The sequence below is a fragment of the Enoplosus armatus genome, chromosome 11 (assembly GCF_043641665.1).
Source record: "Enoplosus armatus isolate fEnoArm2 chromosome 11, fEnoArm2.hap1, whole genome shotgun sequence".
In the NCBI taxonomy this organism is placed as follows: Eukaryota; Metazoa; Chordata; class Actinopteri; order Centrarchiformes; family Enoplosidae; genus Enoplosus; species Enoplosus armatus.
This window is the reverse complement of record NC_092190.1, coordinates 8,421,134-8,446,160: the sequence shown is the minus strand read 5'-3', so window position 1 is coordinate 8,446,160 and position 25,027 is coordinate 8,421,134. Positions and strand designations below refer to the sequence as shown.

At 46.0% G+C, this 25,027-nt stretch overlaps 1 protein-coding gene across 1 annotated transcript in view; it reads right to left on the bottom strand.

Annotated features, from left to right (window-relative positions):
- LOC139292916 (cyclic AMP receptor-like protein A) overlaps positions 1–24,728 on the bottom strand; it is a 39,750-nt gene extending 15,022 nt beyond the window's left edge. The window contains exons 1-10 of the mRNA XM_070915319.1: positions 24,676–24,728; positions 23,407–23,461; positions 22,292–22,348; positions 22,133–22,193; positions 19,775–19,862; positions 16,702–16,791; positions 16,189–16,227; positions 11,468–11,546; positions 7,714–7,761; positions 2,992–3,074 (exon numbers count right to left, since the gene is read on the bottom strand). Coding sequence (XP_070771420.1) covers positions 2,992–3,074; positions 7,714–7,761; positions 11,468–11,546; positions 16,189–16,227; positions 16,702–16,791; positions 19,775–19,862; positions 22,133–22,193; positions 22,292–22,348; positions 23,407–23,454 — 593 coding nt within the window. The 5' untranslated portion in view covers positions 23,455–23,461; positions 24,676–24,728. The remainder of the gene's footprint in view (positions 1–2,991; positions 3,075–7,713; positions 7,762–11,467; positions 11,547–16,188; positions 16,228–16,701; positions 16,792–19,774; positions 19,863–22,132; positions 22,194–22,291; positions 22,349–23,406; positions 23,462–24,675) is intronic.
- Between the last annotated feature and the right edge of the window lie 299 nt (positions 24,729–25,027).

Here is a 25,027-nt window from a genome sequence, read left to right as displayed (position 1 = left end):
GGTTAGACGCTGTAGGGAGCCCATACTAAAATCCCCTGCAAGCACGTATAGGCCTATACACACCACAAAACCCACACGCAGCATCGAGGGAAACCAAGAATAACTAGGAGGATGCAAGCTGCCTCCTGGAGCGACAGGGTGAACTCAAGGTTACAGACACATCACCGGTTCAAGCCCCGCCGCCAGGGCCAATCCGTCCATGCTGAAGCATCCCTCTGCAGGGCACATAACCCTGATTGCTCAAAGGCAACTAGCTCTCCTGCCATGTGCCTTGCCTGGGAGGTTAGGGCTTTTAGACAAAGCCTTAAAGTAGAAAAAATAAAAGATACTAAATGGGGATGCCAGTTTCTCCCTGCTTGGTGTCAAAAGGGGAAGGGGGGGGGGGGTTTAAGGAGAGCAAAAAAAGTCCTCGTAAAAGACGAGCAGGCTGTCCAGGAGGAGCACTTGCACAGCACGCCGCGCCGCGCAACACAGAAATCGGCAGCTACGTTCCGAGGAGAGGGCTTATTTATGCAAACAGGCGTACAAGCGCGCACAGTAGGAATCTAGACAAGCCTTGTAAACAAACACACACCCACACCATAAAGCACACAGGGGAGGCGATGTGAGAAGCAGACTGTGAAAACTCTAGTCGTGCCCGGGCAGTGCTCACACACACATGCAAAGAGCTGAGAGAGATTGAAGTGCAGAGGGAGGGAAAAGAAGGACAAAGAGAGAGGAGGAGAAGGAGGAGGGGAAAGAGGGAAAAGTGCGAAGGTGCGAGTGTCTGGTGCTACTTTTGTGTTGCCAAATGAGGGCAAGTGAATGACTGAGAGAGAGAGAGAGAGAGAGAGAGAGAGAGAGAGAGATGGACGTGTATGGTAAAATGATGTATAATGACTCGTTCATGCATGTGTGTGCAAGCGCGGGGAGGAAAAGTAGGAGCGCTTTCCCATTTCAATTCGCAACAGCTGGTGTCGAATTAACACATTTACCAGTGTGCATTTGGAACAGATTAAAATTGTGTGTGGCGTGTGACTGCCTGTCTGTGTGTGTGTTTATGCGCGTTTGTGTGCGTGTTGTAGCAGATGAGGGCCAAAAACAAGAGTGTGTTTGTGTGTGGGAGTGTCTGTGTATTAACGCAATGGATCAGGGCAGGCAGAAATGGCAGAGAGAGAGGGGGGGGCGAGAGAGAAAGAGAGAGACAGCAGCAGAGAGGGATGTAGAGCGAGCGAGGGGAAGAGAGAAAGAGAGAGCGAGAGCGAGAGAGAGAGAGAGCGAGCGAGCTCTACCCGACGGCTTTAGCTGCTGCCCTGGGCCGTCTCTCTAAGCCCTGTTTAGGAGGCTTTGGAGCTCAGATAGAAATAATCCCCCACTCAGACACACACACACGCTAGGCATGCACACACAAAATAAAAACGCACGTACACACACACACACACACACACACACAAACACACGGGAATGCTCATAGACAGACAAGCAAAAGCGCACACTCAAGTCGAGGCGGACAAACAAGTGCGCACACGGGCACGTAGGCGCACGCACACACGGCAACAAGCAGCGACAGCACATTCGCCTTGACACGAAACCAACCACCCGCCTACACACGCACACACACACACTCACACGTACAAAAAACACACACACTAAAGGCTGTCTGCCGTGCGCTGCTTCTGCACGGCAGAGCACAGCGACATCGGCACGGCACCGTGACAAACACTTTACACACTCCAGCACTCAGCAGAGGGGAGGGAAGGAAGGAGGGAGAGATGGAGAAAGAGGGGAGGAGGAGGAGGATATGAGCCGGGGGGGGGGGGGGGGGGGGGGGGGGAGTAGGGAGAGGGAGGGGAGGCTAACAAATTAATAGGAGCCGGAGATATACACAGCCAGCGCTGCTGCTGAACGGGGGAGGAGGGGGAGGAGGAGGAGGTGGAGGACGACGACGAGAGAGCAATTCATTCCCGTTTTCTCGTCGTACGCTCTCTGGAGAAAGGCAGCGTGGAGCGGAGCTGAGCGAGCGAGAGCGTGTTTGCTCAAGAGAGGGAGGGGGGGAGAGAGAGAGAGGGCTTTGTGTGGCAGAGGAGAGGGAAAAGTATAGGAGGAGGTGGTGGTGGTGGTGGTGGTGGGGAGGTGACATAAAAACACAGGAGAAAGACGGAGCGAGGAAGTGTGGAAATAAGGGGGAAATAACAAAGACGCGTTTTGAGCGGAAAGGAGGAAGAGAGAGTGGCATTAAGGGAGGGGAGGAAGGAAAGAAGGGGGGAGTGAGGAGGAGGAGGAGGATGGTGGTTTGGGGTTAGCGCAGGATGCAGTTTGTCATCTTCATCAGCCGACAGTCGGGGCACGGGAGGGGAGGGGGAGGGGGAGGAGGGGACTGGAATGGATGGAGAGGTGAAGGAGGAGGAGAGGGCGAGAGTGGGAGGTGAGGGGGGGTTGGGTGGTGGGGGGCAGTGTTTAAGCGGAGCCTTTGAGAGACGTTGACCCTGTAATTGACCTGTGTCTCCGCCTACATTGCCGTGGCGACAAGCAGAGCCGCCGCAGCTAATCACTTAGTAACCCTGACCTGTCAATCACACCGGTTCCACGTGGAGGGGGGGAGGGAGAGAGAAAATGAAAGAAAGAGGGATAGAGAGAGGGAGTGAGGGAGTAATAACAGCGCTGGGGTTATCATTTACTGGACCACCCGCCACCTCCCACCAGCCCTCAGCCAAGGAAGTCCTGGTTTTAAAAAAGCCAATAAAATGCTCTATGCCTCCAACACACACATCCTCACACACACATCATGCGTGCACATGCAATCTCCTTCAGTGTTCATGCTGCTACAGAGAGCGAAGCTTCCCGCGAGTTCAGATAAGAGAGAACAAGAGAGGAGGGAAAGGCAGAGGAGAGGGGGAGGGGTGACGGCCTGAGAAGAGATAAGATAGCAGAGTGAAGCGAACATGCAAATAAAACAACAGAGCGCAGAGTTTATGTGCCGTACAGGTGTGTGTGTGTGTGTGTGTGTGTTACCTGTTGATGAGGGGAAAGATAGACACCAGCAGGTAAACGGAGGGATACCACTTCAGCGGCTTGATCTCCTCCGCCAAGGAAACCTGGAGGAGAGAAAACTGACTACTGACCCATGTCGAGAAACTGAACGCTCACATTAACACTCGTGTCTTTCTATCACTCAAAACACACACACACACACACACACACACACACACACACACACACAGTCAGTGTCTTAACTGGAAGATCAGTGCACTGAGGCAAACAACAAAGGCCAATTAAAACCTAATAAAATATTAACCTGCTGATAATACGCAATATCCACACAGTTATGAGAAGAAACGGGGGATTCCAATTAAACTGGAAGCCAATACTTTGCCGTAATGTGAACGGGATGAATTCAATATCTATATAAGCAGGCGGGCAGGAAGACAGAGAGATGCGGCAGCAGCTGAAAGTCGAGGAGGGGGAGAGCCTGGCGGTGGAGAGCTTTTACAAGCCGTTATCTAATTCCCGGGAGAGGAGGACTCTTGCGTCCGGAAGAGGCTGAGAAGCGCGGCCCCTGGATCGATTTTCTGCGCTGTGCTGCCCCCCCTCCCCCCTCCCCCCCTCCTCCCCTAGGCTGGGATGCAGTAGCCGAGCCAGCGCAAAGCCTCGCTCTCTTTCTCTCCTTCTCACACACACACACACACACACACACACACACACACACACACACACACACACACACACACACACACACACACACACACAGACGGAGCCAGGAGGCAGGGCCACGAGCTCCGGTCTCTACCCCCACATGCTGGAAATTAATTACTCACCAGAAAGACCCCGAGGCGTGCAAGCTCTAACGCAGGCATTTTAAACAATTCAAATGAAAATCACGAGAGCCCCCCCGGTGGTATTTTATCTTATGTGTGTGTGTGTGTGTGTGTGTGTGTGTGTGTGTGTGTGTGAGTCTATATGAGCCAAGTTTCCACCGTGTAACGTGCGCTGGCTGTACGTGATCAACTGAGCGGAGATCTGGTCGTATTTCCACATCACAGTCTGTAACAGCATAACCCAAAGGCAAAGATTAAGCGTCGCCCTAGTAATGTCTATCATAAGGGGAAGCTCTGACATCGCTGGCCATGTCAAGCTCTGCCTATTGACATCTCAAGTGTGTGTGTGTGTGTGTGTGTGTGTGTGTGTGTGTGTGTGTGTGTGTGTGTGTGTGTGTGTGGTGGGAGCAATGTCTCATTGGTAGAGGGAAAGGGCAGGCCAGGAGCCTGAAGGATGCAACGTGGAAAAGGAGATTTGTGGGTGTGTGAGCCATTGAGTTGTTTTTTTTTGCAGGGGGGGCAGAAATTGGGTTTAAAAGAATGGAGCAAGTAATCTAGATAAAATGTAGGTGAGCCGTAGAGACAGGCATTTGAGGAATTTCAGTGCGCAACAGACAGGATGTGGAATAGTGGAGGAGGAAGAGCGCGGCTAAAGAGCCTCATGTTTTTAATCACAGTCCTCCCGTGTCAGAGGCCCCTGCGCTGCTCGGGAAGCAGAGGGGGAATGAAACCGTAATTATGTGCGGCGGGCGCAGCGGTCCCAACGTTAATGACGCACACTAGATTACAGACGGTTATCGAGAGCAAACCCATCCCCTTCACCACCCACTGCACTCCTTAAGAGAAAAACCGAAGGACTTTTCAAAAGGTTTTTTTGGGAGTGAAATTCAAGGACTAAAACTTTTCATAAAATTTAATAAAGAAATGTTTTTCCATGAGACCTTTCTCATCATTATAATCATCTACTCGTCATACTACATCATCTGCTGCAGCATGAACACAAATGTCCATCATAGGGGTTTTTCTCATGATGTGACGAGTTGATTCTTTTAAGAGGTTCAGAGAGTGTATCAGTAAATTATAATGTATATTATATTATTGTCTGTTTCAACCTCAACCTTTAAGCCAGCGTGGACAAGAAGTACTTAAAGAAAAAGAAAACTGAACAGCTAAGCAAACTCCACCTGCTGAGGAAGATTGTGTGATACAATTGAAAGCTCCAGATCAGAACAGAAAAATTGGTGCTTTCGAGAACTAAAATGCTTTAAAATATTTTAAAATACTTTAACTGCCTCATTTGTTTTTCTTAAATCCACAAAGCTTTGTCAAGGACAGCTGATAACCCAAAGTATCCTTCACCAGAAGTAACGCTGAGGGCTCAAAGCAACATCCAGCAGCTAGAGAGTCGATCCCTACAAAAGAAGGTATACACGTTTTGTCAAAGCAATGTCTCCCACTTGAGAGCCCTTGAGAGACAAACCCAACTGTCCTTGCAGCTGACTCATAGTTAGGATGTTCTTCAGGATGTTGGCGACATGTAAAAGTAAAACTTGGCAGATAAATGGGGATACACGCGTGCAGAGGTAACACTCACCGAGGCCCAGTGTTGCACATGCAGGCACACACACATGTATACAGACACAGGTAGACACATCGCGATGCGATTCAAAGGAAAGCTTGTGTGGATCAGTAAACAAACACCCTGGGAAGATAACGAACAAGCAGCTCGCTGTTTGCTCAGCCAGCTTTGTTGCTACCCGACAGGACTGAGCTGCTGTGTGTGCAGTTGTGCAAATGTGTTTAAAGGTGTGTGTGTGTGTGTGTGTGTGTGTGTGTGTGTGTGCGCGCAGCCTGACTTAAACACCCTCTTCCGAATATCCTCATGCTGACCTGTACCGCTGCAAGACCTTGTGGTGCTCGTGTGTGTGTGTGTGTGTGTGTGTGTACTCATGCACAACCACAAACAACAACAGAGATGTGTCACGACCATGTGACTGACGGCCCTGATAAGTGCCAACACCAGTTATGTACGTCATCACTCCAGCCAGATACACACACACACACACACACACACACACACACACACACTGATAGAGAGAGAGGGGGGATGACGCCAGGCTGAGTCAGAGAGAGAGAGAGAGAAAAAAAAGATCAAGAGAGGCGACGCAGGAAACTACATGTGTGAGCACAAAACATGAGAAGCATGCATGTGTGTGTGTGACACAGTAACAGAGAACATGTGAGGCGCAGAAGGAGGGAGATGTGGCAAAGTGAATGGAAATCACCAGAGCCAGCGGCCAGCAGGAATCGCTTTCTCTAGTTTACACCTGCTGCTACACACGCACACGCACGCACACACACACACACACACACACACACACACACACACACACACACACACACACACACGAAACAGAGCTCACTGGCTTGGCAAACACCATCGGGGAGGCTGTTGTTGTTGTTTTAAAGCATCGCAGCGCGTGCATAAACTCTCATAAATATTCATGTCCATGAACCTGGCTTGCTGCTTTATTCATGCTGGGTATGAGTACAAGAGTGAGAGGGACGGAGGGAGGGAGTGAGAAAGAGAGAGAGAAAAAGAAAGAGAGGGGAAAAGAGAGAGAGAGAGAGAGAGAACGGCAAGTGAAAGGCAGAGAGAGAAACAGATGGAAATGAGGAGAGCAACTGGGAAAGAGAAATACGAGGAAACGGAGAGTGTGATAAAAACCACTGCTGACTTATTTACACTCTGTGCTACACATAGCAATTAGCCCACATGAACAGTGTGTGTGCACATGAATGTGTGGCAGCAACACACACGTCACTGGTGAGGGTTACGCCAGTTCAGTGTGCAGTAATTACATCTGCCACTTAGGGGCAGCATCTACATAACCTTAACCCTAACCTGCCCTCCACACCTCACCCTGCAGGGTGGAAGAGCAACAACAGAGCAGAGGAGAGGGAGGAGGGGTGAGGTAACTAAAAGCAAGACAACTGGGGGTTTCTGCTTTTAACTTTTCATGACTGTGACTCTGACCATCTTTGAACTTTAGGTAGATTTTAAGGCTTTACATTTTAATGATTGGGCAAGAAGACATTGCAAGAAGCTTTCACACAGGAGAAAAGTAGTACCCAGTACCAGCATTTTACAAGGAATCCATTATTCTATTTAAAGAGGTCAAGCAATTTAGTACTGAACTTCCATAAAGTTATGGGAATGTTTTAAATCATGGCAAAAGAGGCCAATACATCCTGACTTTTAGTCCCTAATATAGGTCAAGAACTAAAAACTCCTGCATCCTACATTTCTCTTAATGTAACCAGTAAAATCTTTTTGTCAGTCCCTTCCTGCCCACATCTTCCAAACTCCACTCCAAGCCCATTAGCAGGGTAATTTCTTCAGACTTTGGAGAGTTCCCTCCAGAGCCACAGTGGACTTTGCACAACTGTTTTGACAGGCAGAGTCGTACTCCCCACAACTAAAATGACCTTTAAACTGCCAGTATCAGAACTGCTTGTTGGATGGTCAGATAGCACCTTTCCGACATGTATTAGTGGGGGCTGTGTCCGATCATTTCTGTAACTTTCCAAAACGGACAATCCAACATTCACACCGACCTCACGACGTGATTGGCCAGCTGTGCTACCAAATTTAAGCACACTTATACGTGCGCACCCACATTAATATATACATGCACAAGCACACACACACAGTGAGAAGCGTAGGCGTCACGAGGTCAAATTGCTCCCTGTTGTTTGACACATACCCAGCGTGACCACGAGCGCTAATCCTGCACATACTCTAATCCTCACGCTCTCTGTGTGTGTGTATGTGTGTGTGTGTGTGTGTGTGTGTGTGTGTGTGTGTGTGTATGCGTGAGTGTGTGTTGAGAAATGTGATGGTCAGACAGGCCATTACCTTTCGTCTCTCTCTCTCCGGGTTGAAGGTTCCCAACCACGACTGCATCTGTGCAGAAAAGACACAAAATGGAAAGAAAAGGTCAGAGCAGTTATTTTGGCCAAAAATAACGAACAAAAAAGCTCAGCATAGTGATTTGATCATTTAAATCAGTTGCTTTTTCCTAGGGAGGGGTGGCCTTAGTTTTAGAGGTCAGTGCCTGCAGTGACAAGCTGGAACAAATAACACATTGGCTATCACACCAATGCAAAATCCCTTCACCCATCCCTGCAAAATTGCCTAATTCACAGCAGAGTGCAGAGCTTAGAGGCAGAGCTGAGCACTTAAATAGCTCCCAGCATCTCACAAAAAGAGGGAACTGATCAGCTTCAGTGCACACAATATGACACGAGGAGGAAGAAGAAAAGGCAAAGGGTGTAGAGAAAGGGGAGAGCAGTTTTGAAGAAGTGTTAAAGAAAAAGGAAAAAGTGGAACAGGCATGGCAGATCTGAGATCTCCAGAGAGAACGTGGGAATACTTTTTCGCTCTTCCTCTGTCTGCTCTCTCAGGGGAATGCAGGGAAAATGTCAACAGACACGCGCAGGAAAACACACACACACACACACACTCACGTGCACGCACACCCATGCACAAGATTGGGATTTGTAATGGTGGGTTAGGGGCGGGGGGGGGGGGGGGGGCGTAGGACGCCAGAAGGTTTATGTAACCCAAGACATCAGAGACAAATCTCTTGAGGCCCAGTGTGAGCTTCACGCGCACGCACGAAGAGGCAGCATGATGATATGCACTAACAGCTCTTCTGTTCTGCTATTTATTAACTCAATGTTGCCATGGTTTCTCTGTGCTGACGTGATTGTCATTGTAAATCTATGTGTGACCATGGTGTGTTTGTGCAGTGCAAGAAAAAAAAAAAAAGATTAGCCATTTGGTCATTAGACTGAACTTGTTCCAGCGCAGCCCAGCTGAGCGCCACCATCCATCAAAATCAACAAAAACTGTTAATAAGTGGCAATATCATTAGGCTTCGGCCAGGTCTCCAGTGTGCGTACGCAGCTTTTGTTGCAATCTCTCTTAAGCCGCGCCACCAAAAGTCGAGCCATTCAGCCCGTTAAGTGCTGAGGCGTGAGGCTTTGGAGGGAAGGAGTGGGCATGTGCGATTTGTACACATCCATAAAACAAACACACCACCACACTCCCCGACCTCTCTGTCTGGCCTGATAATGACTCATTAGCTTTCAAATCCCTCTTGTTAGGACGAGCTCACACAGTCACTCAGAATGTGTCCATGTTTTTCTGAATAATCCTGGTGTAAATGACTTGGACTTGGTAAACTAATGAGCTACGGAGTCGTTTTCACCCACGATCCTCCCTCTCTCTCTCTCCCGTCTGTCTTCGGAAAGTGGGGAAACTTCTCCGTCCAGCTTACATCCCACCTCTCGTCACTCAGCCTCCTCGTCTTTATCCCTTTCCTCCTTGCGTCGCCACCTACCCTGCTTTCAAAGCTTTTGAAATTCTTTCAAGTGAGACAGCCTGCAGCTGAAAAGAGATAAGGCTTGAGCTCTTCATAAATATGATAGAGAAAGCAAAACGGCGGAGTGAAGGGAGAGAGAGACATAGGGGCAGAAAGGAAAAGAGGGGGAATAGAGACAGAGAGAGAGACAGTTGGAGGTGGAAGGGAAAACAAGAAAGGTGGGAAACAGAGATACAGAGAGAGACAGGAGGTTGAGGGAGAGACAGCTGTGAGCTGAATGAGTTATGAGATGCAGGTTGCAAACCAGCTACATTCATTCATTCTCTTTATCACATTCATGATAAAGAGCGGTGTAGTCTCTCTTCCTTTCTCTTCCCTTAAGCTACCTGCTGTCTGTCTCCAATGTTGTCTGTCTGCAGCCCGTCTATCTTTTAAATCTGTCTCACCATCCCAAACAAAGAAGGCTAACATTCATGATGACAATTCATTGTGAGTCTGATGTGGCTTTAGCCTGATTCTCCCTTACTCATTAATTTTCTTTGTATTCGATGAATCACATCAAGAACCCACACACATATTGCTGTTACACATGCCTGCCAGCACCCTTCCGCTGGCACTACAGCCACACCGCGAGGTGTCGTCAGATCAGGGGAATGGCAGCTATGTGAACTTGTGGTATGTTGCCTCTGGGCTCCGACTGCACCCTTACAATGGAAAACCACACAGAGCTACGAGCCAACATGAAGAGGAGATCAACTAAGTGGTAAATCAATGAATCGCTGACCACCTACACAAATTGATTAATTTGTTAACAATTTATACTCTATACTCTATTAATAGAGAGTAAATGTTGAAAAATAGAGAAATATGCTCATCACACGAGTACAGAGAGCTCATGGTGACATCTTCAGGTAGCTTGTTTGCCCGACCAACAGTCCGAAAACACAAGGTGATCAATTTACAATCATATAAAACACAGAAAAGCAAGAAATCCTCACATTTCAGTGGCTGGAATAAGAAAATGGTGGACATTTTGGCATGACACATAAATTAACGCCACTATGTATGCAGTTAGAATTAGAGTTTCTGACATCGGTGCCTCCCAGTAATATGAAAAAACCCCAAAACAAATACATACACACATATGTTCTTTCTACACTCAAGACCTGAATAATTAGTAGCTTTAAAGATTAATTCAGGTTATAACAGCTTATATAAAATGTTGACAAATTGTGAAAAGTACCTGCCATGCAAGTACTGACAGGCCATGGGGCTGTCTTCAAATAGCTCGTTTTGCCCAATTGACAGTCAGGAAACCAAAGGTATCAAATTTACAATCATGTAAAAAAAATGAGAAAAGTGGGAAATCCTCACATCAGAGTAGCTGGACCATTCATAAATGTATAAAAGCCATTATGCATATAATTATAATTAGAATTTTCAAATTTAGCTCCTATAGTATAGTATATATAGTATAGTAGCATGAAAACAACAACACAGACATTTCTACACACAAAAAAAGTTATGTGATCTAAACAATCAGTAGATTAAAAGAATAATTCAGTCCTGGATCTTATCTTTTATATAGTTTTTGTTTTCATTCCATTTAGCTATAATACTATTCTACTGCACTCATCAAGTTAATTGCTGAGAGTGAGCAACGAGGAAGCAGCTCAGACAACACAGGCTAAACTGTTGGCTTGTTTACAACCTGTCTGAACTATTGTGTTTGTTGCTCCATTGGACATTGCTGAAGAGATGTAACCATGTTCCCAAACCTCAGCAACTGCCGGGCACTATGGTTAAGTACAATGTTATCATGGTCGATAAAAAGTTTTAATAAACCAGATTTATCCTTTAAATGATTATTGATTATGGGATCAGCATTGTTTCTGCATGAATGCGTCTGTACTAACGCATTTGTGAGGATCTCCACTGATTACTGTCATTTCAGTGGACAACATAAATTATTGAAAACATAAATTCAAATTTTATTTTAACCTTAGATCCACTCTTAACCCTAAAACAATATATCACACACATACAATTCGTTTGGGCTATTTCTCTTGATGATCTATTTTTGTGAGAAATTTTACATGATTCCTCCCAAGCAGAGAAAAATGCGAACACGCAAACAGCGATCCTGTCTGAGTTCTCAGAGATGTCAGCTTTCACTAATGTCACTTTCCTAAAAGGTCACAATGCATTTGGATTCAGCTAAATTGCCTGCATCTTTGGCGGCGGCGGCGGCTGCTGCTGACTGGACGCGTGTTTAGCACTCACCCTCTCATTGGCCACGCAGATGATCCTGGCGTAGCAGCAGATCATCAAGAAGATGAGGCTGAACAGAGGCACGTACCATCTGCAAAGCACAAACACGAGCAGGTAGTAAGAAAACTCCACATGACTCCACATGTTATCAAAAGATCATTCCTGTCTTTGGCCTCCTTGTAGTCCTGTTTCATGAGGAAGAACAGGAGGTTTATTTAGAGTACTCTTCAGACAAAAAGAAAATGTCAAATGAAGAAAAGACACACAGGACTAATTTCAGTGTCATATATCCTAATGGATGTATTAGCATACACCTAGGTGTCCAATGTTTAGATATTAGGGCTGCATAAACAGATTAGAAACTCATTTGATAAGATGTCCTCTGCAGGACTGTAATCTGAGAAGGCCATTGTTGTTTGATATGATTTGGTGTAGACGTGGACAAAAGCTTGTTCTACAATGATGTTTCACTTAAAATTCTTATTCAGCCTTTAAATTATCTTGCTGTTTTAAACATGAAACAATCCTCATTTTGCTCATGTCCTCACTAAACAACTCAGCGTCAGGATTGGCTAGTGGCCAACTAACCTAAACTGCACATTTAAGTATATTTATGTATAGGTGAAACTGTTTAGTTGGTGGACCCAGGGCAGCATTATTCTAAATAGCTGATGTATAGAGGACGCACAGCATGTACATAAACAGCACAGAGTGGAATAGGCCTGACTCAGCACCTCTGGGCCTTACCGCTCATACTTTCAGAGAGAGAGAGAAGTAGACAAATAACAAAAGATAATGCCACCAAAGTCACAACACCGGAAATGCATGGGATTCCTATGGGATGAAGGGTTGACAATTAAGGGAGGTGCGGGGGAGAATAATAATATGTCAGGTATTTCTGAGTGGATGAAAGAGAGCGAGACGAGCGAGGGAAACGGGGGTGATGGCTTTGTTGGAATGGCAGCCTTGTGTTATGCAACCTCTTGGGAGGTGATGTAAGCTCCGAGGAGTTTCAACCTCTCCCTGCAATCATGAAACAGGCCTTTGTCTCACTTTGATAGACAGGTTCCTGGCCACCACGTCTCTGTTCAGCCTCAGTGACTCTGAGCAGTCGAGGCCGCGCTATGCGACAGCCAAGTCCTCCTGAGCACCTGGCACAGGCAGGGAGGCACCGGCCAAAATGCACCTATGTGATAAACATACTGGATTGTGCAGAGGAAGCGCATCAAGAGTAATTATAGGCCTAAACACGATCCAGAGGAAAAAAGGTTCAACTGACATTCATAACAGAGAGACTGAATCTGTCTTTGACCCATAAATACAGGGACACACATGGTGCCTGAAACGTCCTTGGCCATGTGTGCTACAAACTGCAACTTGAGCAGCATCTAAAAAGGAAAATATTAGGTCCTTGGCCTAATTTAACTTTGTCCAAACTTGTCTTCCAAGCCTGCGGGTCGTAAAAAACCTCACTGAGCATTATCAAATTAAACTTCTTATTGACAGGGGAATCCGAGATGGTAGGTGTTTGTTTCACAGCGGGAAACAGGGAAAGGGAAAAGGCTGTTTTACACATCGTGTTCCTTCACATCTTGTAGGGAACATCAATATACAAAGAATACCCTCTTTGAACGTGTGTGAGTGCATGCGTGTGTGCGCGTCCACGCAGGTTCAATAATGGCATGGGACAATGATGAAAGCGTTTCAGGGGAGACCTGCGCGAGCGTCACCTCGGTGTGATTTAATAACCCGCTCTCCGGAATAAACAGCGTCCAATTACACCAGCGCACGTCCTGTTAATGATGGAGAGACGAGGTGGGGGGTGGGCGAGTTGGTGGAGAGGGGAAAGGAGGGGGTGGCCTTTTTAACGATAGCGTGGGGGGGCGGCGAGGAGGAGAGAATGACGGGCGGCAGCTACAAAGTGCTCTAATTAGCATGATAATGATCTGCCATTAGAGTCCGCTGTGCTCTACAGCTGAGCACTACCCGGAGAGAGAGCGAGAGCAAGAGGGAGATCGGAGGGAGAGAATGAGAGAGAGAGAGAGAATGTAATAGAGGCAGAGAGAGAGAGAAGATTTGGAGTGGGCAGGGGATGATAAAAGTGAAGACAAGAATAGAGGTGAGGATGGAAAGGTGGATGGATGACGGCAGATTGTGGGTCAGGACCAGAAAGAGCCGAAATAAGAAAGAAGCATCGGGTGATTAAAAGACGGGGAGAGGGATAAGGTCATAGTGAGAATGAAAGGAATGGCAGAAAAGGGCTGCAGCCAATAGATCGACCAGGGAAGGATGGATAGAAAGACAGATAACCACAGAGGGGTTTTTGAGAGGACAACAGTGAACAATGGTGGACGCCTGAAACTGACAGAAAGAAAGATCATCAGAGACGCGCCTGGCCTTCCCTCCAGTGCCACTCTGAAGTGAAGAATGAGCCTACGATGAAAGAAGCCTTAATTGAAGAGCTCAGAAGTAGATGAGAGTACAGTAGGGACCCGTCTGTGCGAGTTAGTGCTCGACTGCAGCCGTCAACTCTGACCAACAAGGTCCTTCTGCAGAGTGAAAGATCACGATCTACCTGTTCCACCACTTAGACAGGGACGGGACATGCCGAGAGACAGAAAGGGAGGCGGAGACACAAAGACCAGGAAAAGCAGGGTGTTTACGGTGTGTCTCACCAGATGCACTAATGGAAAAATTAAAAGGAAACAAGACTTAGAGTCTGAAGCCAAACTGTGGCTCTGTGAAGCTGTACTTAAATGTCAACATGGTCACAATAACAATGTTAACATAATGATGTTTCGCAGGTATGATATTTACAATGTTTATCATCTTAGTCGTGTGTGAGCATGCTAACAATAGCTGGTTATCACTAAACACAAAGTACAGTTAAGTTGGAGTGTCATTAGTTTTGCAGGTACTTGGTCAAAAGGATTAAGAAACATTCAAATTTGGCGCTGGAAGTTCAGGGGTCACCAAAGTTTTTACAATTCATCCTGACGCCCACATTTCAGGCAATCCATCCAATAGTTCTCAAGCCATTTCACTCAAAACCACAAAAGTCGGGTGACCTGATCTAAGGGTTATGGTGCGGACCACGAACCACAACGTCTTCGACTCAGATCAGGCTGGGGACCTTTGTGCTTGTAATTCCCCATCTCTCTCTCTGTAAACATATGAAATTCCCACAGAGATTGTTTAAAAAACAAAACCACAAAGGTCACCTGTGAACTTTTTAGGATACACACACACATATACATATATATATATATATATATATATATATATATATATATACATATATATATATATATATATATATATATATATATTCATCCTCTGGGCACCATGAATGTCATGTTTCATGACAATCCATCTAACCCATGTTGAGATATTTCAATCTGGATCAAATTGGTGGACCGGCTGATCAACTGGCCGGCTGAAAGCACCCTGGTAATTATAAGCTTTAAGTTGTGAACCTCATTTTCTCAGTTTTGTCAGAGCTATGTCTGACCGCGGCCCCTGATACACACCGATTGGGACCTCTAAGAGTGGTGACTCAGCTAAGCTCGACTGCTTCCATTTGCTGACTCAACCCCTGAAATTCTGCACCTCCGTCACAAAACGCTGTCCTCTGCTTTTCATTCTCCTTCCTCTTTCATCCCCTTTCCCACCCTCCTCCTCCTCAGAGCCTCCCCCGTCTCCTCTGTCCTGTCTGCGCGCTTCGCTGAACTCTGATGAAGACACACTACGGGGCGTGGGCAGAGACGAGGGCAATCTATTTCTCTCACTCTTCTCTCCTTCCCGTCCCACTATGCCGCCCCTCTTTCCTGCTCCTGCTGAGTAATTCCCCATCTCTCTAACTGTACCCCGTATGTCTCCCCTCCCACCTTTTACACTTTTCACCTTTAATACTAAAACCTCTGCTCTCCTGCGCCTTTCCCAGCAAGCTGTCAGCAGGGTGTGTGTGTTTGAGGGCATGTGTTTTTTTCCTTGACGGGTGCTGCCTTGGCCTCTAATCTCTCGTCTGGTTTGATGTAATTAGAGCTAATGAAGATTCCCTGATCCTCAGAGCGACTCGTCCCCCTGGGCCACGACAGCGTGGAAAACTAGAAAGAGCCGGGGAGTAGAGGAGCACTGATAAAAGAGACACAGGCTCGTTTAGCACAGCTGATAGCTATGTTTTGTTCTGCATGTGTGTGCGTGAGTCTGTCTGTGTGTGTGCATGCTTATTTGTTTAGAAAGATTGATTCCCTGCTGATGCTGCGAGCAGCAACGCGATTACCTTGGCTCATAGCAAAGTGTGGTTGTGTGCATGTGCGTGCATGTGCGTGTGTGTGGTTAAGCGTCTGCGCCGGGGGATTGGCAGAGCCCTTGCAGACTTAGGGCCAGTTGCAGAAAGCAGTAGACAGGCATAATCCTTCATAGCCGTCCTAAACACTTAAATACACAGTGTAGCAACTCCCCTAAATCTGACAAGGCAGAGGCAGACACAGGCACATCCACGTGTGCGCACACACACGCACGCACACGCACACACACACACACACACACACACACACACACACACACACACACACATCTTGGCCTTACACCAAGAGGGAAAAAACCCTGCAGGCTCCCCTGACATGCAACCCTTCACATTTCCCCACAGAGACAGCCCTCCTCCCCACTCCTTCTCCCCATCTCCCCCAGTGGGGGAAGCTTTGATGCCGGCGCTGAAAGGGTCTACTTACATCCCAAATCTCCAGGCTACGTGATCGTCTGTGATCCAGCTGGGGGAAGAGAGAGAGAGAGAGCGATGAGAGGGTTACAAAAGGAAAGGGAGAGCGTGAGCGGAAGAGAGACTTGTGTGACTGCAGAGGGGAAAAGCTGTGCAGCTGTAGCTATTAATAAGCCGAGAGTGGAAAGAGAGAGTCGAGCCCGGAGATTAAGGCTCTGTCCCAATTCTCATTCCACTGCCTCCTCTCCTCGGCCTCTTCCCCTTTTCCTCACCCCTTTAACTACCCTCCAAACAAATAATGCCTTTCCTATTCACCACAAGAACTGGAGAGTCTAAGGGGGCGTTTTACTGTTCAAAGATGTGCTGATAATTGCCAATCTTGAGCACATAAAATCTTATGAGAGAAGGAGAGCTGGAATGAGGCCAGTGCTGTGGCCCTCTTTGAAAGGAAAGACATTTAACAGAAAATGCACCGTCGTTGGCTGAAAAAACGTAAAAAATATGCATTCTGTGTATCTGTACTCACCACCAGGCTCCTGCGGGGCCATAGTAACCCTTGAGCAGCGGCAAAGAGGCCATGACCAGAGGCACCCCCCACGCCATCAGATGGTACAACCTGATAAAAGGCAGACATTTATTTCATTATGATCACCAGGACCATGGAGCCTAGCCCCTGAGGAAAAAAACCCTATAGCTAAATCAATTATTTTCTTCTTCAGTTCATCCCTTTGTTGGCACTCACATCAGGGTCATTTTTCAGGTGCAGACAAATGCCTTTACTGCCAGACTGCCAATTACTCATGGTAATATAAACCATAATTACCCTCAGTGTTGTGGCAAAGATGATTTGCAGAGGAGATGTCTGCGTCAAACCCACAAACGGGATGCAGATTCTCACTCAGCAGGTGCTAGTGACTACAGAAAGGACAAAGCTGACTAAACTGTGTGAAAAAAACATATTTTTGACCTGTACTGCACAGACTATTTTTAAAGGGAAAAAAAAAAAGGTTAAGAAAGCTTTAGATGCTCACACTGGCTATCACTGAAAAATTATGGGATCAGTGACGGCCAAGTTCGAATAAAGTCTCAATCACTGAACATGGCTCTGTCTGTGTGTGTGTCCGACAGATGAGGTGTGTCCTCCAGTGTCTTGGGCGTCGGTGGGGGCGTCAATACTTTATAGAGCGTACAGCGTCGCCCGGTCAATAGAGTGGAAGTCCTGCCCTGACTTGTTCCAAGTGCGGTCAATCGAGCGGTGGCGAAACGGCTGACACACACTCAATCCCTCTAGAGTTGTCTGCCACACACACACGCGCACACACACGCGCACACACACAGACACACACACACACACACCTCACTCTTATTTCACAGGGGCACAGTGTATCGCCCCTCTCTGCCCCCATCTGATGGGCAGCCGTGTGTGAGTGTGTGGGACGTGGTGGAGAAAGAGAGATGGCTGGTGGTTTAAATAGAACAGAATAGTGGGTGGTAAAGAGACATAGGAAAAGAATAGATCCAAAGAGAGAGAGCTTAGATCTAACACAAGAGGGAGTGAGAGAGAGAAAGGGAAAACACGGGAGAAACGGGAGAAAAAAGGAAATGGTGGAAGAGAAAGCAATCGAGCAACAGAGCGAGTAAAGGAGAAAAAGAGAGAGACAGAGAGAGAGAGAGTCTCTGTGGTGGTGGGAGAGATACAAATGGTGAAATCAGTGCTGCCAGTCCGTGGTGTGGCGATTGGTGCGGTGCGGGGGTGGGGGGCTGGAGGGGGGCTGGAGGGGGGACTTGTCAGGAAATCAATGTCGAGCGCTCGCAGACCCACACACACACACTCAGACAGGCTGCAGCACATACACCGCAACACACTCGCAGCGCTTCAAGAGGGAGATGACGAGGTCCGGAGCTGCGCGCAACATGGGCTTAATGAGGCACAGCAGGACTGCTATTCACTCTGCATTTCACACACCTGCACGCACACCCACACACCTGCACACACACGCTCCCTCATATAGAAATCTCTCCTGAGGTTCAATCTCATTTCTCACTGCCTCACACCACTTGCCTGAATCCGTCCTTCAAACACACATAAACATGCATGCATTGCACACGCACACACACACACACACAAACAAACACACTTCCCATCCTCTCTTGCAACCACTTCAATCACTCTTAGATCATCCAGCCTCCGTTCTCTGGCGATTTCTTCATTTATAAACCATCACACTGTGCCGTCACTCTGTGTGTGTATTAGAGGGAGAGGGTGGGAGGTTGGGTTAGGGGGCTGAGGGGTAATTGTGCATGCATGCAAAGCCACATACTCGCCTGCCTAAACACATACAGCTTATCTATGCGCAGTCAATACACGACAATCCCCCTGACACCCGTCTTCGCTTCACTCTATCCTATTAAGCGCAGAGGTTTTTTTTTTTCTTTGCGTCAGGTGTGACCAAATCCACACAAAATTACAGACCCATTCTCCTCCCACCTAGTCCCTCTGGACCCATGAGGGGTGTGCAGCTGACAAGGCTCTGAACCATGCCGATTTTGGCCCCCTACCCTGCCCCCTTCCCTGCGCCCATAAAGCCGTCTCCTTCTGAGTTATACCACCATTATATCGTCTGGCTTATTGCTAATCAATGCAGGGAAACTCCCATGGGGGAAGTGGGGAGGGGGCACCTCCCTTTACCGGCCCAAACCTTCATAAACAGAAGGGTAGGAGGGGTGCGCACACCTAAGCACATCTACAGGATACAACCACGAACAATCGACTTGCAAGACAGAGATGCCGCCAACTTGTTAAAGCTTTCTTTTCCGCCCACCAAGCGCATGCATTTTTTTCTTTTTAGAATATGTGTTTGTGTCACAAAGCTCTGCGCTGGGCACGGAAAATGAGAAAATATCTCTCACACACACACAAGCAAATTCACACTCGCGCTGCGGCGAGTGCTCATGGGAGTTTGAGCGACAGAAACATAGAGCCACAAAGCGTGAAGACGGGTGCGCACGCACTCACACACACAAGCGCACACACTTAGCGGCTGACACTCACTCCCTTTTCAATTAGAGCGTCGGCTGGCTGGAACAGAATAGGAGGAGGAGGAAGGGGAGGAGGAGAGGGGGGGCTGTCAATGCTCTGCAGGGAGACACATGCTCTAATAGACCAAACACATGCACATACACACACACGCAGAGGGAAATGGCCACAACAAAACAAGAGACTAATATACATTCAAAGGAAGACACAGAGGTGGTCATTGAGAGAGAAACGACCTGATCTGTGCACATGAGGGACGAACACTTTCCTTAGAGTTAAAATAATTTGTCGATTAGTGGATTGAATGATCGATCGAACTATTTTGATAATCAATTTAACATTTACAAAACAAAAATACCTATCGTTCTCTGGTTCAAGCTTCTCCAGTGTGAGGATTTACTACTTTTCTCAGTATTAAAACATTGCATATTGAATAACTTGAAAAACAAAACATTTGAAATTAAAATATAGGAGGTACTATTTTAATTATAAAAATAATCAGTAGGTCAACCAATCAATAATGGAAATAACTGTTAATTGTAAATATAAGTCCTCTACTCACATCTCATATTTGTTGGTGCTTACTTCTCTGACCAGGTTGAGGTACAGGTTCAGTGTGATGAGGCAAACCCAGGCCAAGGCACTCCAGTCTGCCGTGACACAAACACACACACACAGAAAAACAACAAGGTCAAATTACAACACAGCTCCCCTCGCCTCACAGTATGCACCTGCAATTGTGTGCCCAAACACACACATATGTATGAGAGTATGTGTGTGTGTGTGTGTGTGTGTGTGTGTGTGTGTGTGTGTGTGTGTGTGTGCGCGCGTGTGTTCCACTTTTTGATAAATGAAGGCCCATTCTGCAGTAATATGAGGGAAACCTGTGGCTTAGGGTGATGGATGAGAGGGGGGAGCTCAGAGAGAGATAATGATGAACTGTGGAAAAGCAGAGGGAGATAACGCAGGAGTGGGGGCGAGAGAGGAAGAAAGGGAGGAGGAGGAGAGCAGGCGGTGTGCGGGGGTGACGAGTTTAGAGTGGACTAGAGCGAGTGCAAAGAAACTGAAAAGAAAAGAAGAAATGAAGAAAGGGAAAGGAAGGCGAAGTCAGCAGAGGGGAAAAAATGAAAAGCTCACTTCCCTTTTTCTGCCCCCCCCCCGCAGCCCTTTTGTGCGTGCGTGCGTGCGTGCGTGCGTGCGTGCGTCTGTGTATGTGTGTGTATTTCTGTTGACAGGACAGGCAGGGCTGGTCGTCACAATGATGGATTCTCTGAGAGACATTCTCAGCTTACTCAGTTTCACACAACAAACTCCTCCCCCTCCACATGCACACACACACAAATATACGAAACACACACTCCTTTTACACTCAATGTACCTTTAGGAGTAGTGTGCAGTGACTAAGAAAGGAGGCTAGCTGTCTATGTCATTATCACAACAAATCACTGTCATTGAGATGGCAAACGCGTCTTGCATAACCAGACAGCAGGCGACGCTTTGCTTTAACTTGACAAACACACGGCTCAGCTTCACCACCTGTCCTGCCGCTGCCCTTGCTACCATCGCCCTCCATTTCAAACACATTTCATAACATTTTATTGGTCCGAGTTAAAAGCGGTAGTTGTGCTATGCGGCTCCCACTCAACTTGACGCTTCGCAACAGAACAAAGTACCCGTTCACCCGGTGTTTATGTACAGCCGTTTGTCCTCAGCGTGAGGATCCTCATGATAAACCGAGGTGACAGGCACCAACCCCGCAGCACTAACTCACTGCCCATTACGCTGTATCCGCCTGAGTGTGTGTGTGTGTGCTTGTGTGTGTGCCTGCGAGACCAATAAAACAAGCCTGGTGTTGTATTAGCAGCCAGTCCTAACTAAGAATCCTTATGCTAATCACGGCTAAAGGAGCTGTGATTGCAACAAATGCCAGCAATGGAAATAAAACCAAGATTTTTTATGTAAAAACAATCCTGCCGAATCACAGTCCAAATCACAAAGAAAGCTTCCCACTATCTGTAGCTGATTAACCCAAATTAAATGCTGGAGTCCTGTACTGTCATTGGAGGAAAATCATCTCCTCATACAGGGAACGGTGATGAAACACTTTGGATTTAGGGAGGTATACTGAATAGCTGCAATGGGCCAATAACTGCACAGCATGGTGCTTGACTCCCAAGTATTGCACCATCGTCATGGGCGTGGTATTCTTGGTATGGGTGTGTGAATACTTCTAAATGATGAGCATGTCTAACCAATGCGTTACCACCCTTAACGGCTGGTGTATATCCTCCCCCTTTTTTTGAGATCCTCTGTATAGGATGCACAGGCTGAGTTGACTAAATGAAAGCAATAAAACGGATAGGCTTTTACATAAACGGTCCCTACATTAAAATGATAGCATTATTAAAATGATGTTAAATGCAACAAAAAGAAAATAATCATAGATATAATATACACTATGATATGATTTTAAGTTTTAAAAACATTTTCATCAGCATTTCTGAGTACTGAATTGGGGACATCAATGTGCATTTTTAGTTGTTTTAATATTCATCTGCAGGGTTTTGGAAGTCTTTTTGACCAATAACAGTGACTTAGACTAATACTTATTTAAAAACATCCATTTATCACTTTCAAAAGCTCACTTTCTAGCCCGCATCTCCTCCAGAAACAACTCTTCACGTTGCATTTCAAATAAGCTCTCTGTGAACGATGGTGCTATAAACTGAAGCAATCAGTGTCAAGTCACATTTTGTTCTCAAGCCAAAAGAAACGATACGACAAAGTATTATTATTTTCCACTGTGATATATGAGCTCTTCAACACGTCTTTGCTGAATCTTTGCTTGTTCTTTGCTGGCTTACTCAACTCTATTTTTTTTTTTAAAAGTGTGCCAGTGAGTAATTATTTTTTGTCTCACCAAAGTACGTTAGCCACCAGGCCTGGAAGTCACAGAGCGATCCCCCTGGATGTGAATCACCCTGGGGAGGGAAGGATGAACAACACAGAAACACAATTTCACAAACCACCCAAAAAACCACTATATGTGTGTTTAGTGAAACAGACAAGAGTAACTCACCATGACGTATGCTACGCTGTCGAAGAAGGCAGCCACAGTCAGACAGAGAATCATCTTCTGTACAGTGAAAATGAGAGGAAGACATGAAGAAGGCTTTGCTAACAAAACTTCCCTAGTAATTATCCCAGTGCATTTATATTCACTTAGAGCGAAGGGCAAATTATAGATCAAATGATCACTGATGTGGCTGACAGCTTGGCATATGACGTCCCTGGTGACAACTCTGTGAAAATATCAGAGGGGAGAGTCTCCTTACTGCCATTACATTTCTATGAAAAAAATCAATCTGTGCGCTACTGAATTTTGAGAGGGTAGTTGCGATGCACAGCAGCTGTCAATCTTAACCTGGTTTTGCCTATAGGTGGTTACAAACTGTGGCTGTGGTAGGTACCTAAAGAGACAAATAGATACACACAAACACACAAAGTGCTGCAACACACATCAATTTGTGTTCAGCAATGACCATGCCAAGGCTACAGGGAAAGAAGAGGAGGAGAGAGAGGAGGAAGAGCAAGAAGGCCAGAGAGCACTAAAGACTATTGACTGACGGATAACCTTTGTAAGGAGCAGAGGAGGAGGAGGAGGAGGAGGAAAAGCAGAAGACGGTGAGGCCACTCTGTGCGACCTGGTCTGGAGGTAATAGGATCCATCAGAGCCCCACGTTAAGCTGTCATTTACTTCAGATTAGGAGGATAACGTGGCGCGCTGCTAAACCTGACAGACCTGCTGGACTGGCTTCAAAAAAGCTGCACACTCAAACACACACCATAAGCAAACACTGATGTACTTGATGTACTTTGAAATCCTTTTGGGTCCAAGAAAACATATTTATGCGAAAGAAAAACATCTACCTAATATTAGTCAGTGTAAGACCTAAAGTATAACGCAGACCTCTTCATTTAGAGAGGGGAAAAAGCACAAGACGGCAGTCATTATCACAGGACGACCATGAGTCAATTAACTGCACAATTGATTAATCTGTGCATTTTAATTGGGTTCAATTATGGCAAGATTTGCCACGGCTAATTGAACATATTTCCGGTGGCAATGAAGCAAACAGAAATGGAAAAGAAAAAAAGAGTCAAAACATACTGCTCATTGTAGTGCAAATTTACCTGAGCCAAAGAGTGATACCTGCGAAGCAACCAGATCACAAGCAGCATGAAAATGCTGCGGAGAGAGAAGAAAGACAACAGTGAGATGTTTCCTGCTAACTGCAACGGCAACAGTCTGAGCAGGACAGGCCAATTGCTGGTCTAACGATGATATACTGTCTTACTGCACATGCATACATCATAACAACTCCAACACTTATTCCCGCAGGCTCTCTTGTAACCTTTACTCTTACTGCTGATATTCTTTAGCTTGTCTAAGATCACTGACCATTACAGCAATGCCTGTTTAGACTGAAACTAATGAAACCTGCATATTTGTCAGAAAACCTGCAAAGCAAAATTTGAAAGAGTGAAGTCCACAGCCAAAAAACAACCACAACAGCCTAATGTTGACGCCAAAACATTGAGATGCAGTTCATCAAATGGCCACTAGATGCCACCTCCAAAACTACAACCATTGAAATAAATGGGAAAACCTCCAATTATTTATCTAAAGTTGTAAACGTTTTTTTCCAGAAGACATTAGGGTCGCAACATACTCATTTCCTTTGATCTAAGGTTTGTTAAAAATTATCGTTCAATTAAACTGTTGTGTTGATCTATAGTCTACAGTTTATAGTGATAGTCTTTATTACAGGGTCACATTAGTTTGCACAGGTTAAAGGGGCCCTGTGGAGTTTTCTTGTGAAAAGTTTGTTTACATTCAGTGTTACTCGGCACAACGCATTGTGTGTGTGTGTGTGTGTGTGTGTGTGTGTGTAAACATGTCAAGTGCATTTCCTTCCTCATAAAAAGTTTGGAAAGCCGGTTTTTGAAGTATTGTAAATCCTGCATTGTTTACTAGCTTGCAGTCTTCCTCTTCCCTGTCTTTGCTGGCTCATTGCATATCTTGGCGTGTTACCACCTGTAGATCAGTGGAATAGTGTGAAACCATTGGTAGGGACCCACACGTGCATGAAATAAACACTTATTGAAAAACAGCTCCATAGCTAGAGGTCTAAAACTCCACAGGGATCCTTTAATATTATGGTTAACTCTTCCAACACCGACCCAACACACACACCAACATTTACTGCAATTTTGATTTTGAAAAAGATAACCAAAGACCTCTTTACACGTGTTACATGTGACTCATGTTGACACACGCTTGTAACAGTTTAAATATATATCAGTGTATACCTATACTATTACTATTACTATTAGTGAAAAAAAGTCAAGGGTTTAAGACAAAGTATCATTTGAGAAAGAAAGAATTTGAGTTATATTTACCATCCTACTAGGGAGAAGGTTCCTGTGGCTCGTTTTACTGTTAAAATCACCACCTGTAAATCAGAAACAATACATTACTATATGTCTCATATACATAAATAATAAAAACAACATAGTGTATAGTTGACATATGCATTACTTAGTCTGTGTGATGTTTTTGTTTCAAGTAAAACATTGTCCAAACGTATGGTGAAGTGCAATACAAATACTCTGCTGCCATCATTATAATCATGAGCTTAGAAATTACAGGGTTGACAAGACTGCTATTTGTTCAAGCCTGTCTTTTGTGTGTTTGTGTATGTGTGAGCAAGCAAGGAAGTATAATAAAATGGAATCTGCATACACTACAGGC